Source organism: Xiphias gladius, chromosome 21 (genome assembly GCF_016859285.1).
Source record: "Xiphias gladius isolate SHS-SW01 ecotype Sanya breed wild chromosome 21, ASM1685928v1, whole genome shotgun sequence".
Taxonomy (NCBI): domain Eukaryota; kingdom Metazoa; phylum Chordata; class Actinopteri; order Istiophoriformes; family Xiphiidae; genus Xiphias; species Xiphias gladius.
Genome location: NC_053420.1, coordinates 13,228,440 through 13,242,094, shown reverse-complemented (window position 1 = coordinate 13,242,094; position 13,655 = coordinate 13,228,440). Strand labels below are relative to the sequence as shown.

The window sequence follows — 13,655 nt, the reverse complement described above, 5'->3', positions numbered from 1 at the left end:
AAATTTTAAAATAGTTGCATTTTTTTAAATACAGCATTAATTGTTTCAGTTTATAATGGTAAGATCTGAGAGAATTTGGTCACGTCCACCTTTGTTCCTGAGGAGTGGGTTACTAAACAGATATACAAGTAAACGGTTCCAGGCAGAAGATAGTAATAGCTATCATAGATATCCATCATACACTCTCTAATGAAGCAGTCACTGCAACTTATTCATTCACAGTTTAAAATATAGATCTGACTTAGCATTGGCTTATTGCAACACAGCTCTTTCTTTCCACTTAACTCGTTGTTAGGAGAAGGAAAATCTACATTTGACAACAGAAATATTGTACCCACAGTGGAAATGTGGTATTTCTGTAATGGCTGGACCTTTACTGTTAGAGGTGGTAGTTTACAGATCCAAATTGTGCTTGTAGACGGATGCTGTATTTACCACCCTGATAATCTTGTGTGACAAAGGGGGGTGCTTGATTTAATCCAGATATAGTCAGCGGGTCAAATGTCTACACCAAACTTTCAAACTTGAGTATGATTTTGGTCCTTCTCACTCTCACATATAGAAAACGACCTAAAAATGATTCTACAAAAAAGATTCAGACAACATACAAAGTTATTGTTCTTTAGAAAACAAAGAAACAATTATAACAGTCTCTTGCTATGTAATCCTATGTAAGATATTTTTGCTGTGGTCGCAGGTTTCAATTGAGCCAAAAGAAGTTGGACGCTTCAAATTCCATACTTTACTTGTGCTTTTCAAAGTAGCCCCAGACATGGGTGGTAAACATTTCGGACAAACGGCAGGATCCTGCAAGGGAGTGATAGTCTGGCTAAATTATATTTTACACATACAAGCAGATTTGGCCTCACCTGTTGCACATTCCCATATTGTCTTTGCCTTAAATTTCTCAATATTCAATTTTCATTTTACAAACTTTCAAGTTGCATTTTTTTCAGCTACTACAATGCAATAATTTTAACGTGTTTATTTCATGTACAAGCAAAATGCATTTAACCAATATTTTTCTTTGTACAGTAATTGCAGTTTAGTAGATTAATTAATATCTTCAAAGTAGCACAATACTATTGAATCAATGTGGGCCTCCAAATTTAAATTATATATTCAATATACAGTAATTTCCTAAGTCACATTTCCTTTTCTAAAAAGACTAACTTTTTTGCATAATGAAATTCATAATATCACAACGACTTTGCTGGGTAGTTTGTTTTTCCTTTTAAGTTTTATAACTCTGTATCATACAAATAAACAAACAGAAAAACCCCTAAAAATAACTGAGTAATCAGGTTGGTCTCACGTGTCCCCAGGAGGTAGGTGAATAAAAGCAGACATGGAAGTCTGGTGGTCGCTCCCAACCGTGATTACGTTTCTTCTGTAGTAGAGTGCCAGTCTGGCTGTCGAGACAAAGACAGGCAGAGGTTTCTAGATGTAGGCTTCCTCATTAGCAGGGTTCTGATTCTGGTTTTCTGTCTGCTGGTCCGGGCCGTTTTCCTGAGCCTTCACCAGTACCAAAGGCTTGATCATTATCCGCAGACGCTGAGAGGGAAGAACATAGAGAGGACCAGTAACAACACTGATATCACACAGCTAAAAAGGAAATTAGAATGACGCATTTTGATATACCATTAGCAGCGACTAAACAGCTTGAACCTTTATGATCAAACCCATAAGCTGAAACAAAACACACCAGCTACACAGCTGTGAGCTTGATGAATGCATAGCCTCCGGCACTGAAGAGTCTAAACATTCATCTACAAGATACTATCAGCAATGACAGTTGTACATTTTCCCATGTACATTTGTACATGTGATATAAGGTTATATGAATGAATACAGCTTGCAATATGGCCGATTAAAGAAAATAAAGGCCATTATTTATGACACCAACAAATGTTTCACCGGCCAAAGTCACTGAGCCCACAGATCTAAATCAGAACATCTCAAACTTGATAAATCTTCTAAACGTTCTCAACTATAGATAGAGCTGGACCTGGGCTCTGCAGTATAGTAGGCATTTATATGGAGTGTTTGTGAAACTAAGCATGCGCCTGGGTGCAGAGCACTAATCAGCAGGCTGATTGCTACAATTAGACAATCAGCCATCAGATGGTACTGCAGGATCTGACACCTGCACATCGCCTCAGACGTCCTCTGTTCCACTGTCTGTAATTATGGCCCATTTATTCTGTCAGTGGTGCCTATAAAGCTATATCTGTCACCAGGGGCCGTATAGATGTAAGGTAATTATTCAGCACATTGTGGAAGACTGCAAACCAAAAAGCTCTTAATGTAAACTGCATGCCAGAAAAGGTATTACCTGCCATTGATCAGGATCACCAGATCAATAAAAATGCCGCGCACCATTTTGCTACATACAAATTAATGTAATTTACTAAGAAATCAGTGGTTGTTACAGCAAAAAGGCATCTGAAATTGTTTAAGAGAACTAATTAGAAACTCTATTTTACTAATCCTTTTATCACTGCTCTACTCTTCATGGCAACTTATCACGTCTTTACCCAGCATGCCTGTGTGTTTGCTCATTACAAAACCATTGAATCACAGTCCCTCAGTGCAGTTTTAATTCACAGAGCAAAATCCCATTGGGGTAAGCCGAACATTTTCACATCCAGTGTGAGGAGTCCGTTGGCTGCTAAATTACATCTCAGGTACTACTTCCATTACCAGCCATATGTAAATGTAGTAAATGTCAGTGAAGCTGATATAAATCCTGAATCAGTGTATTCTGGTAAACATATTTAAGCCAGACTGTGTTGGGAAAAAATCTACAGGGTGACCTTAAATGTTCATCTAAGCTTCCCACCATGATTAAAACTGATCTCTTCTATAAAATCCTCAGGGCTTGTGTATCCCATTTATATTACATTATCCTCACACAACATCAGCGCCCTCTAAATACACCACTCTGCTCCTGTGTTGGATTGGTGTGCCATCCAGTATGTAATAATATTTTTGAGCAAAATATCTTGCATACCAAGTAATCCACTTGAAACTCTTAACACAGAGCCTGCCTCGCTGCCGACTGCAGATTAAAATTCAAACAGGCTAATAGATGTGTGAAATGCTCAGAGGTCGGTACAGTGATGTGTACAGTATGTTTTGCGAAATCTGTGGCTGCATATCTGCAATACACCAACCAAGTGTAATAATATTTTCTCTGTGTGTATCTATATGTATTTTCTATGCATGTTTACTGTTTGTTATAAGCATCTGATAACCCTATTTGCTTTCTTTATAAGGAAAACAACTAAGTTCTGTGCAGTGCGGTGCAAGTATTTATTGCTTCTGAGAGAATACATAAAAACACATGAAATATTATTAGTAATGTCCACTGATTCAGACAGAATCCACACTGATCATACCTCTTTGTATGTGCCTTTGAGTGTGAGGAACATGTAGCCCATGTAGCCAGGGATGAGAATCATGGAGGAAAGGGCCATGCACCAGCCGACCCCCTGACCCCAGGCGGGGAACACGTAGTCACCCATCGTGAGCGGGACCATTTGCACTGCACTAAACAAGAAGACCCCCTGTACATGAAAGAGACAAGAGAAACATAACTCATCATCGTCACCATCATGCTCACAGACGTTTTGAATGCAGTGAAAACTGCGGAACTGCAAAGCTTTAAAACCAAGATGACGCTTTTCTAATTTTTCTTTTTTTTGTATGGCCCATGTGCCTAGTGGACACAGCATATACATGCGTGTACATGAAGCACTTATTTTGACATTTAATTAATGAAGAAATGCTACATCGGCCACATTGGGAACACTTTTTAAATATTAAATGAGGGTATGGTGAGACAGTGATAATATTTAAATATGGAACACTAGCAGTAAAACAGAACATTAAAATGCACTTAGTGAAATTAATTAGACTGCTTTTGGTTTTGTGCAAATGGCCATCAAACTAAAGTCACAGGGAAATCATGGCATAGTTTTGCTGTCATTCTCAATATATACCTTCAGCTGGGCACTCAAAAGCCTAAATATTGTCCTTGACGGGGTGTCATATTCCTCGTCGGTGTCCGGTAAGTTGTTGGTTAAGTCCTGCATGCTACACACAAATAACACTTACAGCCACAATGAGTGGAGTGAAAACGACCCAGCAGGCCTTCCACCACAGACAGGGCCTGTAGCCAACCATTTCCTCAATGTTGTCATAGAATTTGTTCACACCTAGAACCAAAAATAAAGCCTAATTAATACTGCTTTTGTTATCTTGTTGTGCAAATGTAAATACAATCCACAATTCATTATGGTTCTGATCAGAAATGTATAGTTCTTACACAGATATGTCTCTTTTTGGATGAAAAAATATGCTTGAGAAGATTACTGTGACATAATTGTGGCTCACCGTAGAACCATGAAATTGAGATGCACTCAAAGAAGACAAGGAAGAGCAGGGACATTCCACTAGCTGAGTAGTAGTCAAATAACTTAAACACGTACAGTCCACCCTATAAAAAGAAAGAAAAGGAACCAAGAGAAAAGAAGATGATAAGACAGATGAAGGAGAAGGGAGAAAAACATAGAAGAAGCAACTGTAGTATTGGATGTACGGCACAGTACTAAACCGGTCAAGTGGAATAACATCGAGGGCGAGAGCACCAGCGGCTGTGGCTGGTGCATGTTAGTGACGTCTTATTGGTGAGGACAGAATTGGTGCTAAGGCTTCCTTGTGGAAACGAATGCAGTGATTGTGCGGTGCAGACAGGACCAGTGTAGATCAAATATCACTGCATATCTGTCCACAACCATTACAGGGACCCGCTCAAAGGGACCTGCTGCAGTTCGTCCACTCCTACTCTGTGAAGCTTGATATACTTTATACTGCCCGCGGCAGCGATTAGGCTAACTGCCTCATTCTAACAGGGCTGTGCATGTGGCATGATGGGAATCCAGTGTGGCAGTAGTAGAGGGACAATGCAGGGTCTTCAAGTGTCATAGGCAAACATGACCTTGGCCTGCAGTGATTTTGTCATTTTTAGCTCCTGAGTAGACAGACACAGAAGTGCCCCTCGCTACTTTTTGCTGACTTTTGGTTTCTTCACATATGTGACCAAAAAGTTAATGATTCTGATATAAAGAACATTCATTAGTTCAGATTTTCATTGGTCACAGTTCACAATGCCCCAGAAGGGAATGATTGTAGAAAAAAAGTGTATGTTTGTCAATAACAGTAGGTCAAGATAACTACTGAAAGATTCATATTTTAATACAAAATCATCAAAAAGATTTTGTTCGTAAATGGCATTGTCAAATTAAAATTATATTGATTAGGCACAATGACAGATGTTTCTCTCAGAGACACTTTTATCTTTAATTACATTCAGAATTCGTATAAAACTGACTACACGGATTGAAATAGGAATTAATTGTTATAGTGTGCCTCCACCCTTAGGAAATTTGGACTTCAAGACAATTCTCATTGCTATCGTGGCTTTGAATATCGAAAAAATAAGACTAAAAAGGGTTGGTAAGACTTTGGTATCAGTAGAGTACTACCAGGAGTGGGTCTACAAATGTGAATCTTGTCCTGGGTGGGATCATTAAAAACAAAGGGTTTTTATTCCCTTGAGTGTGCTCAGCAAATTTCATGTTAATCTGAGATATTTTGTGTGGTTTTGACCAGCCCAAGAGGCTCGGGGAGGGTAAAAAAATGGAAAAAGTTCATTTTCTGAGGAGTATGGATGTGTTCTGTAAATTTCATGGCAATCTGCCCCTCAAACTGTCATTAAAGTTGAATACGCGGAAGTTTGGGCCTGATGATGGTGCTAACAGAAACCATAGCTTTCTGTTAGCCGAGCTAACAAAATCCATAACCAAAGCTATAGCTATATCACTATAGCTTTGGTTACCGCAAAGCTATAGTGGTAATCAAAAACATTAGGATTCATCCTCTATGGACCATGAATATGTACTGCAAATGTCAAGGGTCAAGGGTAAGTTTTGACCTGACCTGGTGGCGCTAGACAGTAGCTCAGGTGGTCACCAGAATCATTAAAAAGCACTGTAAGGGCACCATTAATAAAGATACTATATTTCATGGCAATCTGGCCTGTAGGTGAGAGATATCTTGCTCTGGGCCAAAGTGTTGGCCAAGGTGACAGTTGGACAAATGGACAGACAAACCTTCCTTTGGCCCAGCAGCTAGAAGGAAAATGAGCATGATGGATTCATGGCTGCAAATCCATTTCATGCTGTTTTTTCATGCATGTTTGCAGTCTGATGCTAAATGACCTGAACCACTTTGGCTTAGAACTACACTCTCGGACGGAGCCTGGCCCCTTGACCTTTCAACTTCAATGCTCCTTGGAATGCATATGACTACCACTTGGTGAGCTGAGTTAATGAACTAGCTGACTTAATGGTCTTGCGGGTTAGTAGGTCACCTGATGAGGTCACACCACTGATGTCCAGTGGAACAAGTCTGTGAAAAATGTTCTATGATCCTTTGACAAAGCCAAAGACAGAAATGTGAAATTAGAAACAACAAATGCTTTGAAATGCAGGCAAAGTAAACATTTGAAGTATTTTCTCAGCTGATTAAATGTGAACTTCTTAGACTTCTGCTGTGTTTGTACTAGATTCTGCCAATATTATAAAAACATGAAAAAGCCCCATAGAGACAGTTATGTGGTTCTTGATAAAGTTACAAAATGTAGACACACTATTCTGAATATGGCAACAGATATCAACTGTATCACTCAGTTGGAGGGTGTTGTGAGTGTTCTTGAACTAACAAGCCAAAAACCGTCTACGAGACTCAGCAGATTATCCACTAAGAAAGAAGTATGTACCTGTGTGATGTTTGACAGTCCAATAATGTAAGAAACAAGGCAGACAGCTGCAATGAAGATCTCTCTGCGGTTTCGGAGAACCTGAGGGAATTCATCAACCAGTGCAGTGATGAAGCCTTCCACAGTGCAGAACTGGAGAGATTGCAGAGTCATGGCGAAACTGTGTTACGTAATACACTGTTGTCACAATAAAAACATTAGATCAATTGCTAAGGTTTAGAACTTACATGAATGAAAAGAGTAATAGCAAGACAAAATTACATTATAGTTATAGTGATGTTTATATATGGCAGTGACACATTTTGAAGGTTTCCGCCCAGAAGCAATAGAATCCTAGCCTCAAATGTGAAGTATTTCCTTGACAGAAGCTGGTACATGATCATTTTGATATATATGATTATGGTGCAAAAGCCACGACCAGGACTTTTTTGTTTTTTTTGCTTGTTTATTATCTTTACCTGGCTGTCAATTCCCAACATCAGCAGCATGGAGAAAAAGAGAATGGCCCAGAGAGGGGAGATGGGCAGCTGGGTGACAGCCTCAGGATAAGCCAAAAACGCCAGACCAGGTCCTGATAAAAGACAAATGTTACAGACATTTTGACCGGTTTTAAAATGGCACACTAATAAAATATGAGTTACATGAGTATTCATAAAAAAGCCTAAAACTGAAAAGTTAAGTTAACTAAAAAAATTATTGTATATGATTTTTAACATACCTAGCTATGATTAAAGTGTAATAATTGCAATGCTGGATTAAAAAAAAGAGAAGTGTCCTTGGGAGAAAAAAACAGTGCTGAAAGTTAAACTTGAGTATTTACAAAGGACAGAGAGGTTTCCAAAATCACTGAGCAATTTTTAATTTTCGAAAAAACTCCGAAACCAGAACTGACATATAGTGAGAAGCTAAAACTTTCCCCATCTGACTGAAAGAATAACATATCTAGCAATTTCAAGGGCTAATTTTTGCACAGTTGCAAATATCTCTTGCCGATGCCTATTGTCACTCTCGGCTTTCAACATTGATTGCAATTACCTGAGGCTGCCACATCAGCGATGGGTCTCTTTGTTACATTGGACATGAATCCCACGATGGAGAAGATGACAAAGCCAGCGAACATGCTGGTGAAGGAGTTGATGAAGCAGACAATGACAGAATCTCTGTAGGGGAGCGACAAAGCATAAGGCAGCCATTGTCATGCCTATATCAATTCCTTATCAACCCGTCACACATTGTCGAGAGGCGTGGGGGAAGGGATGGTGGAGAGCCATTTTGCATCCCGCAGCAGCACAGCAGCTGAATACATTTATTGACCTGTTCTTTTAAAATGGCAGTGAGCTGCAGCAGTTTTAAAATAGTTGGAACCATGGATGTATGCACAGTAGTTGGGCTGCTGACCAGTCTTTACCCTACAATGTGACACTGGCTGAGCCAAACCAAACTCTGGGCCTACGAGTGTAAAACAGGGGGGAAGAACCAAAATAATGAAACAAGCTGACAGAGCCAGAGGCACAAATAGTCCCAAAATAGAAGGTAGGTGGACACTATGCTGCCAGGAAACCAAAAATAATCCCAGTAAGAGACATCTGCACAGCCACCTTTAAAAATAGGATAAAGGATGTGTCTGGACTGATTTTAAGAGACAGTAAAAATTCCTCCTAACAGGTATTTAATTCATGAGGTAAATGAACCTGAATTGCAACATATTATGAATCGCCTACCTGTATACGTTGTTGTGGAAGGGATTGTAGCTGCCAAGTGCAATCAGAGAGCCTAATCCCAGCCCGTAGGAAAAGAAGATCTGGGTGGCTGCATCCAGCCACACCTGGAACACAGAGATTAGAAAAGACGGTTAAATAGCCAGGTGCAGACGCTAGCTCGAGCAAAGTTGAAGCTGAATATAGATACTTGTAAAAATCATTTTATCCTACTGGTCATATGACCTAATTTTGAGCGAATTTAACTGGTTACATTGGTCAAGCCATGTGCACAAATGTATGAGATGATGAGATGGCACAAACTGGGAAAAATACCTGTTACAGGAAATTGTAACACCGAAGTGCTGTCTTATCACACTTAGTCCTGATCTACTCTGATCCCATTACATCCCATCTTTATCTGGCCTCCTCTCATTTGAACTTTAGTGATGCAGCTAAGTCATGTATTCACGGAAACAACACAACATCATCTAAAAATCAATTATATATAAATACGGTTTTCTTTTTCTGGACATAGATGCATCATTCTAAATACACATCAGCCTTTCAACAGCTATTTGAGACCAAACTGTATATTTTACAATTAGCCTGCATCAGATATAAAAATACAAATGTACGGAGCCATTAGGGAAATTCAACTTTTTATAAGCTTGTTGCTCTGCTGCTCAACGTAAAATGTTTGGAAAATACACTAATAGTAATGTATCTTTTTTGTATGGCTGTGTGCTAATGACGTCCTTTCTACCCTCTATTTGCTACCCATGCAATCAGGCATTACCTGTGAGTGTTGGTATCGAGATTGTGAATTTACTGAGAATATTTCTGGATACGTGTATGTTCTGCACGCGGTGATTAATTATCGTATTAGATGCAGGTAACAGATCGGTACAATGACATTACTTTGGCATCTAAACAGTCTGTGCAACATTGCCCCATAATGCAAAATTAATTCAAGTGGGGCTCATCTTAATCTATGCAGCCACCTTTATTTTGGTGTTTAATAAACTGCTGTATTCAAAAACAGTTTTTAAACATCTAGGCCTGCAGAAAGAGAAAGCAGGTGAAGGAGAGAGCATACCTCAGACTCCTTAAGTTTGTTAAAGTCTGGTGTGATATAGAAGAGGATCCCATCAAGTGCACCCGGCAGACTGATGCCACGACAAAACAGGATGAACAGCATAAAGTAAGGGTATGTGGCTGAGAAGTACACCACCTGTAGGACACAAAGGGACAAGACATAAATAACTTTTAAAATCACACAGCTTTCAAGCAGTGGCGTGCTTTGAATATTTTGTTGTGCAAGGCAACAAAACTGTAGAAGACGCCAAAACCGCGAAGCTGTTCAACTTAACAATGAGAAGTGTTACTGTGGCTCCATCCCCACAGCTCAGCACAGTGACCTAGTCAGCCATTCTCAAGAGACAAGATGACCCCAGAATGGTTGGGTTCAGCAAACTCTCAGTGCACTATTTCCCTCCTTATATGAACTAATTTTACACTGTGCTCTCGAAGTCAACACATTTCGGATCATTCATGATAAAATGTACAGAATAAGAAATGAACAAGCAGAGAGTCTGTCATTGAAAGTGCTATTAAAATCCAGAAATCATTCAAACTCTTTTTTTACCATATGGAAAAATAGACCAACATTGATAGAATCGCAAATATTATCAATTTATCATTTTGTAGCTCACTGGGCAGAGAATGGCACTACATCAGTCAAATTTAGGCCTCGGCCTCCCATTGTGGAAAATCAGGCGCTTGTAGGATTAAAGGGAAATTGCAGGTAAAATATTGCAGAGGAGTTGATAGTGTACTGCATGTTTTCTGTACTGTCTAACTTGATATCTTGTCAGTAATTGTAATTGTTTCATGTGATTTTCAAATATTTTATGACAGTAAACTTTATCAAACCATTAAAAGGTTGCACTTTCAGCTGAAATTTTAGCAGATTCTGCACTAATAGGAAACTAAAACAAACTAAAAATTGATAAATAAAGGGTTAAGTGAGGTTATGTAATCCCGGATCCCTTTATTTGAACAATAATCCAACATGTCATTGTGCCAGTTCTATGACCTTGAGCAGTGAATCTGAAGTCTTATTAAAGTGAAATGATGCAAATTCAACTCTAAGCAGATTTAGCTTTTCCACTTTGGTTTTTTTTGTTTTTGTTTGTCTTTGTCCTCTCCTTCTACTTACTTTGCCAGTCCAGCTGACCCCCTTCCAGATACAGAAATAGACAAGCACCCATGCAATAGCAAGTGTGATAGCCAGTGGGATCCTGAACTCCCCAGGCTTCTCCAGACCATCGGTCAGCTGGTGCATGTTACGTCTGCAGGGAAGGAGTAAAGTGGTCTTACTTCAACGCACAGATGCATCCTTGATCTCATACATGCAGCGCGCATGGGTGCATGCACAAATATGCATGCAAGTGTCTGGATATTCACAAAGAGCCTTTCCATGGCTTTCTTTTCTCATCTCTATAGCTTTTTTGAGGCACCACAGTCAAGGGAAGTCATACTTGCATGCAAGCATGTCTAAATGCACATTTTTCTTCACTTATCAAATTATTTTTTCCTTGGGCTTTTTTGAGGCCATTTATTGTATGTGCACAATTTTTTCTGTGCGAGTGGTATCATGGGGTAGATAGATATTAAAGGAAGGTCAAAGTGTGTGATGCAAATGGCCATATCAGACTGACCCCTGATCTGACCCTTCATTATGCCCAGTAGGGTAGATGACATTTCTGTGTATCTAAAGTCTGTTCGCAACAGAGCAGTATCCTTGTGATCTAAAGAGACTCTTATGCCCAGCTTACTCCCAGAACTCCACCACAGCGCTGGTGAGGTTTGTGGTGTCTGCGATGCTGTAGTTGGTGTAGCAGCGGTCTGTGTTCCAGGGATTGCCACAAGTCTGCCATGGTAGATCCTGAAAATTAAGGGGGAAAAAAACAAACAAATAAAGGAGAAGAAGAAGAAGAAGAAGAAGAAATCACATAGACAGCTCTTTTTACTTGGACCACTCTCCCACTGCCAGGTCCATTCTCTCTGGCTGTCGAGCAGCCAAGACTGTGATACTCATTCGGGACATTGAGATTTCATGCTTTTCTCAGAGGAGTGAATGCCTCATTGCCACATGCATTTATCAATACCTTGTGTAAGGCGCTAATTATGTGGGAAAGGAAGTAATAAATGTCATACTCTGTTAAGGGCTGTGCACTGTTATATAAGAGGTGCTGGCAAATTGAACCTACCACATAACTGAAAGGGTTACTATGTAAGAATACAACCTGGGCAAAAGAGAAATAAAAATCTGTGCTTTGTTCTGATTTAAAGGGGGACTACTTAAGGACCACCCCCCTCCCCCCGCTAAATTTTCAAATGGCATTCAAGTCCTGTTACACTCAGGGCACGTTGATTGTTTTTATGTGGAAACAGCATGAATATAAATATCAAATACTCACAGCAGTGAAGGAATTGTACAGATAGTAAATAGCCCAGGAAATGATTACAATGTAATAGATATTGAGCCAGAAGGACAGAACAGCAGCAGCCAGACCCACACCTGAAACAATGGGAGAGTACAGGCATGATGTTAAATTCTGCGGAAATATGTCTTGAAATAAAACAAGAATAACATCTGTAAGATTTTTTTATGTTGTCGTTGTAAATGGGGGAAAAGCTTTTGCTCTTTATTACGTAATTGCAAAGCCCCCAAATAAAAGTAAACAAATAAATAAATTAATAATTTTCCCATGTCTTTTATTCAACCTGGCCTTTATGAAGCAGTCAATTAACATAACAATTAACCAACATCGTTGAGGGCCTTAAGGATAAGGCAAAAGTGTCTTTTTTACCTTTGAACATGGGGGCCAGTTTCCACACTCCAAGCCCTCCAATAGAAGTGTACTGACCAAGAGCCGTCTCCAGAAAGAACAGGGGCATGCCAGCAAATATGAGGGTCAAAAAGTAAGGAATCAAGAAGGCCCCTGAATGAGAGGTGAGAGGTATAGGTGTATAAGTGAAGATAAAAGCATAAACTATTAACATTGAACATAATCCAGATGGGATATTTGGTAAAAGGACTATTTGGTTTCAGACTGCGCCCAGATCACAGCGCAGGCTCTCGCTTGTGCGTAATTACGCATGGCTACGATGGGGGGGGTAAACTTAATATTTATCAAAATTAAGAACCTCCGGGAGCAAAACGGCAGGTTTTGATTTCAGGATCTTTGCACTCCTTTTCGTGTATTGATATATGAAAAATTGCCAAGAATTCCTGATTACCTCCTCCATTCTTTCCACATAAATAAGGAAATCTCCAGACATTTCCGAGTCCAATTGCGTATCCGACACAAGAGAGAAGAAAGTCAAATTTCCCAGCCCACGTTTCTCTCTCGGGTATCTCCTTTTTCTTCTGCACTTTCACCACCAAGGTTTTGGGTTTGTCGTTTGGCGTGGTGGTGGGCGCGTCATTCACCGTCTCCGTTAAGACGTGTCCGTCCGAGGCTTTGGTCCCGTTGGTGGCCATGGTCACTGTGCGTGTGGGATAGTCCTGGCCAGTGGAGAGAAGTGGGTTTCAGCACCGGTCCAGACAGACAGCAGCTTCTCCGTCCCGTACACCCAGCTCCCAGACAGCCGCCGAGTGGAGACGAGTAATCGGGGCAATGAGTGTAATCAGAGGCAGGAGCAGGGGCACCTTAGCTGCGGTCCAACGACCCTGGAAACACAAATAAATATGTAAATAGTTCACAAAATTCACTTGAAAATAAATCCAGAAGACCGCAATTACATGAGATAATTTTACTTGTTATGCGAATCTACTTGTCTCAAATATTGTCTGAAGTCGAATGTCACTTCTTAATAATGAGGGATTCATTTGCGTAATTCAGCTTGTCTAAGATATTAACACCAGCTATAGAAAAAAATCTGCATTTCTGAATTTCAGTTCATTGACGGTGTAATTAACGGGATAATCAGTTGTTTTCCGGAAGGAAATAAAAAATAAGATTTTATTCTACGAATAAATGCTTGACCAAATTGCTTAATTAGGTGCACATTGGGTTGGCCTGTGCTGAAAAAACAAGTTTTAC

The 13,655-nt window shown here is 39.8% G+C and overlaps 1 protein-coding gene across 1 annotated transcript; it reads right to left on the bottom strand.

Moving 5' to 3' along the window:
• Positions 1–1,440: 1,440 nt before the first annotated feature.
• On the bottom strand, positions 1,441–13,093 carry slc6a1b (solute carrier family 6 member 1b). Its single transcript, XM_040158893.1, has 14 exons — positions 12,850–13,093; positions 12,420–12,551; positions 12,027–12,127; positions 11,382–11,491; positions 10,763–10,895; positions 9,641–9,775; positions 8,566–8,669; positions 7,880–8,004; positions 7,303–7,415; positions 6,845–6,976; positions 4,399–4,501; positions 4,120–4,220; positions 3,402–3,569; positions 1,441–1,554 (listed from the first exon to the last, which is right to left on the bottom strand). Exons 1-14 carry the CDS (start codon positions 13,091–13,093, stop codon positions 1,441–1,443), a joined length of 1,815 nt encoding a protein of 604 aa, XP_040014827.1.
• Positions 13,094–13,655: the final 562 nt, after the last annotated feature.